This window comes from Diaphorina citri, unplaced genomic scaffold (assembly GCF_000475195.1).
Source record: "Diaphorina citri unplaced genomic scaffold, Diaci psyllid genome assembly version 1.1 scaffold2684, whole genome shotgun sequence".
NCBI lineage: Eukaryota > Metazoa > Arthropoda > Insecta > Hemiptera > Psyllidae > Diaphorina > Diaphorina citri.
The window spans coordinates 15,001-21,229 of record NW_007380101.1 but is presented as its reverse complement, the minus strand read 5'-3'; the positions used below and the strand labels follow the sequence as shown (position 1 = coordinate 21,229).

The window sequence follows — 6,229 nt, the reverse complement described above, 5'->3', positions numbered from 1 at the left end:
ATATCCTATCTCACCTCGTCCAAGCTCATCTCAACCCAGTACATAACCACACCCTGTTTGTTTTTTTCGTAAAAATTTTGGAAACTTGAACCGATTTGAAAAAAGTGGATTTTTAAATTGTAAAAAATTTTTTGACAATTACACATTTTTAAAAAAAGGGTTTTTTTAAATTAAAAAAAAAAAAAAAAAAAAAAAAAAAAAAAAAAAAAAAAATTGTCTAAAATTACTTGAACCGGGCCTAAGTCATATAAGTACTTGTCTATGTCTGCATATCCATACAGTCTGGCATCTACCAAGTTGGATTATTGTAGCAATTAGTTGGTAAAATTTATCAAGTTTTTGATTGAGCTTTAATCTTTGCAGGTAATTATTTAGAAGCTATGACAATGAAAAGGGAAGCTCCTCTTTGTGTTTAACCCTGTAATAACTCTGGGCACTTCTCATTTGTGACAGCTCCTTTTTGTTGGAATTTTCCATTGACATGACTTCTGAACAGATTCGTAGATTCGTATAAGCTTAACCCATCCCCTGGGGCAAATTGCCCCAACACCTAAGCCTCAGAGTGGGCTTTTTGTGTACGGAGTTAAGCTGGTTCCTAACTAAGCTCAAAGATCTGGGCGATCTTCAGAAGCTTTTTAGTTAGGTGTTTTCCATGGATATCTTGCGGAGGGTTGGTTAACCCTACAGTAAGTCTCCATGTTATTAGGGAGTTGCATTCAAGAATGACATGAGTGGCCGTCTCTTCGCACTCCCCGCATAACCTACACGCAATTTGGTCTTGGTGGAAGCCCATCGTTTGTAGGTGTTTTCTGAGGCCACAGTGCCCGGTGATCAGGCTTGTGGCTAGTCGGATATTCTTCCGGTTTAAGGCAAGAATGTCCATGGTAAGGTCTTTGGTCGGCCCTAGCATCATGATTTTGCTATGCCTGAGTCCTGAAACTTTATTCCATCTGTCTTGATGGGCCCTTTGGGCCCAGCTTCTGATGAAGGTCTTAGTTTCAGCGGTGCTAAGTCCTATCACTGGTTCTGGCCCTATGAATGGTCTTGAGGAGCCCATTCTTGCCAGGTGATCGGCTTGCTCATTTCCAGCAATGCCCTTATGTCCCGGCACCCAACCAAGGAAGACCTTGTTGTTTTGTGCCAGTTGTTTAAGGGCCTGCTGGCATTCCCAAGTTATCTTGGATTTTGTCTGGTAGTTCCCAATTGCCCTCAGCGCAGCCTGGCTGTCAGAGAAAATATAGATCTCTTTCTTCGAGAGACCCATATTGATATTCTCTTCTGCGCAGTTGCGGATGGCTAGGACTTCTGCTTGATATACTCCTGTGTATGTCCCCAGAGGTAGACTGATGTCTACCCTAGGTTTCACACAGTGTATGCCCGCACCTGATCCAACTTCTGTTTTAGAGCCATCAGTGTACCATACTACAGCTCCTTTCTTCAGAAGTTGAGTTTCTTTAACCTTCCAGTTCCTAGTCGTCTCGATGACAACATTAACTGGATTGTCAAAGTTTTCTTCAACAGCCATCACATCTGAGCACATCTCAAAAAGAGGGTCAGAGATGGCTGTAGTGATCATGGAGTGCCCATGGTGTTGGGTTATCCAAGTGTTGTTTAACTTGAGTCTGTGAGCCACTATCCTGGCCGTCCCCTTGACGTGTATGTCTAGGGGCGTCAGGCCTAGAAGTGTCTCCATGGCAAGTGTTGGAGTGCTACTCATAGCACTGGTGATACATAGACAGCCCAGCCTCTGGATCTTATCCAGTAGCTCTTTGGCCTGTCTTTGATCGGTTTTTGGCCACCATACTACAGCGCAGTAGGTGACCATGGGTCTGATGACCTCACGATACAAGTAACTCATAACGCGAGGCTTTAGTCCCCAGCTTTTTCCAAATGTCCTTCTGGCCATCATAAGTGACCGAGTACATTTGAGTTTTATACTTTCCAAATGTTTATTCCATGTCAACTTGGGGTCAAGAATAACTCCCAGGTATTTCACTTCATTTACAAAGGAAAGACGTTTGCCAAACAGAGTTGGAGCGACAAGTCCCTCCATGTTCCTCTTGTTTGTGAAGAGTATTAGTGAGGTTTTGTTGGGGTTGACATTCAAGTCAACCTCACCACACCAATGTTCTACTTCTGAAAGTGCTGAGCGCATTAGTTCAGAAATAGTGTTGAGGTATTTGCCCCGGATTACAACGACAACATCGTCAGCGTATCCCTGGGCATAGTAGCCTCGGTTGTTCAGGGTTTCCAGGAGGCTATCAACCACAAGGTTCCACAGAAGGGGGGATAATACCCCTCCTTGTGGGCAGCCTCGTTTGACTGTCGCCTGCACTGTTACCCCGAAATTGGTTATGTTTACGTGTCTATCTCTCAGCATGGCAGCGATCCACCTGCACAGGGTGGACTCTATGCCCCGACTGTGAGTAGCACGGTTTATGATATTAAAGGGCCCTTCAATATCGAGAAAAGCTGCAAGTGCAGCTTCTTTGTGTTGCAGTGTGTTTTCAAGTCTTGCCACCAGATGGTGCAAGGCTGATTCACACGATTTGCCCGCTTGATACGCATGTTGATTCCTATGGAGGGGCGTCCTCGAAAGAGTTGTCCTTCTCACATACCTATCAACAAGTTTCTCAAGCGTTTTTAAGACAGAGGATGATAGGGTTATGGGCCTATACGATTTAGCCATTTTAGCCTCTGCGTAATCCTTCTTTCCAGGTTTAGGGATAAAAACTACCCTGCCGCCTCTCCAGGTCGTTGGTATATAGCCTGTAGCTATACTAGCCCTGAAGAGTCTGCATAGGATAGGTATTACTATCTCCTTTGCCCTCTGAAGGAGCGCTGGAAAGACACCGTCATTTCCAGCAGCTTTAAAGGGTTGGAATGTGCCAATGGCCCATTCTAACTTCTTGTGTGTTACTACACTTTTCGCCAGTTTCCAGTCGTTCTTTTGGGGCCTCCTGTGAGGAGTTCCAGACCGAACTGTATCGCTGGGAACGGAGTAGTCAAAAGTTTCAGATCCCGGGAAATGAGCCTCTATGAGAGTCTCCAGAGTTTCCTTTCCCGATTGTGTCCACTCTCCGTTGGGTTTCTTGATGGTCCCCAACGTGATTGGTTCTTTAGCCATAATCTTCTGGAGTCTCGCTGCCTCGGAGGTTTTATCAATCTCCTGGCATAAGTTCCTCCAGCCGGCTCTCTTAGCCGTACGTATGGCCTTGTTGTAATCTTTTAACGCCTGGTGATAAGACCCCCAGTCGTTGTTACCCTTAGCTCTGTTAAAAAGCCTTCTGGTGCGTGTCCTGAGCCTAGAGAGCTCTGAAGTCCACCAACAGGTTTTCTTGTTGAGCACCCCGACAACAGGACAGCTTGCACCATAGGCTGTGTTGATAGCAGAGCTAAGGTCATTCGAAATATCTTCGATATCATCGGTGTTTCTTATCACTGTCCTCGTTTGACTGAGTTCAGATTCAAGAAGTTGCCGATATAGTGTCCAGTTTGTTTTGCGCGGATTACGGTATGTAACTTCTGGTCTGTCCACCCCCGAAACCTCAAGGTAAATGTACCTATGGTCTGAGAGAGACGGTTCATCCATTACATGCCACCGCTCAATCTGGGAAGTGAGAGTAGGGGAGGCGACAGTAATGTCGATGACCTCCGCCCTTGCTCTCGTCATAAACGTGGGTTCACACCCTTCGTTTAAAACTATTAAACGTTTAGAAAGTAAATAATTTAATAGGGACTCACCTCTCGGATTTGTGTCGGTTGAACCCCAACTTTCGCTGTGGGCATTGGCGTCAACGCCCAGCAGGATATCGAGGTTTTGGAGCTCGGAGAACTCCACCAACTGAGCACACTCCAAAGTGGGGGGATGACTAGGCGAGTCATAGGGGAAGTAGGCAGAGGCGATAATGATCGACCTCATAGAGTTCCCCCTATTGTACATCAACTTAACTGTTGTCAGGTCTTGAGAACAGAACCCTGACAATGTAAGGTATGTAAGCCTAGGATTTACAAGAACACAGGTTCTTGGTTTTTCCGAGCCTTGATCATAAATGATCTTGGCTCGGGAGTTACCGAGCCCTGATACTCTGCCCCCTACAAGATAGGGTTCTTGTATCAAGGCAACGTCAATGTTGCAGGCTTGAAAAAGCCTGCAAAAGGCGGCGGTAGCCGCCTTGTTATGTTGGAGGTTTATCTGAATCAGCCTCAGCATCGATTGCATTGGCTTTCTTCTCCCCCCGTACTCTGATTGAAATCATTTCTAGCCCTAGGTTAATTTTATACCCTAGTTCTTGAATTTCTTTCAGAGATTCGTCGTCAAGAGAGACTACCAAGGTCAAACCCTTCTCGTCTTTCTGGACGCTCATGATGCTCATAGTGTCTGGGTCGAGCGTCGGATTTTGAAAGCCCACTAGAGACATAATCTCCTTGGGCTCCGTCTTCCCCAGGACAGCAAGGGTGTCAGTCGACACCATGAACACCGCTTTGTGCTCAATTATTATGTCTCGGTAGTTGCCCACCTTGACATGAATAGAGAGCGCGGTTGGAATCCCCTTAACCTTGTCAACCAGCCAGTTTCGAGCGAACTCGTCCCGACAGATCACGACAAGGGCTCCCTTCTCATGACCATTTCTTACAAAGCTGGGGATCGTACTACCTTTGGGAGTTTTAAGGACCTCCTCGTAGATGTACCTCTTGAGCGTCAGCGCTGCGTCGCTCGAGAGTTTTTCTTTAGGATAATCAATAGGGACGATTGCCATCTTTACCCCTATTGTTGCCTGACTATATGTGACACCACTGGTAGTAGCGTCGGCCGCAAGGCCTCCACTACCACCAGCTTTCACATTGCTACCGGTAGGCTTGCTCTTCTTTTGGGGGACTCGCTCCCCAGTTGAAGGAGTGCTCAAGGCTGACCTACCCCGCTTTCGTGGTGTGGAGGCGACAGGGACTGAGGGCAGATTATGTCCCTCAGGTCCCTTGCTTACTTTGGAGGGCTGTTTACGAGGGGGGATGGACTCCCCGCGCTCCTTAGCCCTCTGTTTCAGCGCTTTTCGCCTCTGTGCCCCAGAAAGCTTTGGCCTATCTAGGTGTAACCTATTCAGATTCGACGCTACATGTTGGACCCCTGGAGTAGTGCCAGTGGCTTCCTCCTCCTGAGCTCCTCCATCCTCGTCGACCTGCATAGGCGCCTCCGCCGTTGCCGCTGCTACCATCGACTCGGTCGCTGCAGGCGTGGCTGTTGGCGTTGTTGTTGACTGATCAATCTCAGCGTTCATTTTTAAAAATGTTATTTCTCTTTCTGAAACAAACTCAGAGGTGATTATTATACAACCCCCCCCTATATCTGTCCCAGTTTGAGTTGGTTTCCGGGGATAACCCCCCGTAAGTATATAAATAATTTGAGAACCCATACAGTATTTCGATCAAATTAAACATATAAGGTGAAAAATAAAGTGGTGGATACACGGTTGAGATGTTTACCCCACACTCATTTCAGCCCCGTGTACCGATTTTTGGCGTACTAGGGTTCGATCGTAGTCTCGTTGACTTCTGAACAAGTACCCTATCTTATTTAAAGACTATTATTCTATTTCAGCTCTAATCTTATGTCTTCGTAAAACAACGTAATTCAATAATCAATCAAAGGGCTCTTTAATAATAAATAACTATAAATAAGGATTTTTAGGTGAAATGGAGGTCAATATAAACAACCAAGAGAGTAATGAACAAGTCTCAGAAGCTGTGAATGATAATGATTGCCCATCAGCACTTGTAATGGAGCAAGAATCTGTTGATAAGCTTCAAAAGAAAGGGAAGTTCACCAAACTCTCAGGTGCGGGGCGGAAACGTTTCAAGTGGCTGATCAAGCAAGGACTTGATGCTAAAGAGGCCAGATCAAAAGCCCTTGAGAAACTTCCAGATGATGCAAAAGTGAACAAAAGGAGAGTTTGTTCTGAAGACTCCACTCTGGAACAAAAGGGCAAAAAGCAGTTTGAGCAAAAGAGTCAGGCGGTACAGATAGCCTCACAAAAACCCATATCTGTGGGTTCAGAGGCTGTGCCTGAAAGTTCTGCAACAACAAGCTTTACAAATGCCCTAAAATCCATGAAAGTGGGGGTCTTTTCAGAGAAATATCCTAAAGAGATTCTGACAAATGAGCAGATGGCGGCCATTCAGGACCAGATTCTGGAGAAAATCACAGAAAAAGAGGGTGGACCAGATCCCCAGT

The 6,229-nt window shown here is 45.9% G+C and overlaps 2 protein-coding genes across 2 annotated transcripts in view; one reads left to right on the top strand and one right to left on the bottom strand.

Annotated features, from left to right (window-relative positions):
* Window positions 1–4,175: 4,175 nt before the first annotated feature.
* Window positions 4,176–5,425, bottom strand: LOC113471610. The gene has a single exon (XM_026830899.1). The coding sequence runs from the start codon at window positions 5,409–5,411 to the stop codon at window positions 4,179–4,181; it is 1,233 nt and encodes a 410-aa protein (XP_026686700.1). The 5' UTR covers window positions 5,412–5,425; the 3' UTR covers window positions 4,176–4,178.
* Window positions 5,426–5,666: 241 nt separating this feature from the next.
* The window catches only part of LOC103519356, a 1,451-nt gene continuing 888 nt past the window's right edge, over window positions 5,667–6,229 (top strand). Inside the window, exon 1 of the mRNA XM_008484444.3 lies at window positions 5,667–6,229. This exon is cut by the window's right edge and continues 888 nt beyond it. Within this exon, the coding sequence (XP_008482666.1) occupies window positions 5,692–6,229 (538 nt within the window). The 5' untranslated portion in view covers window positions 5,667–5,691.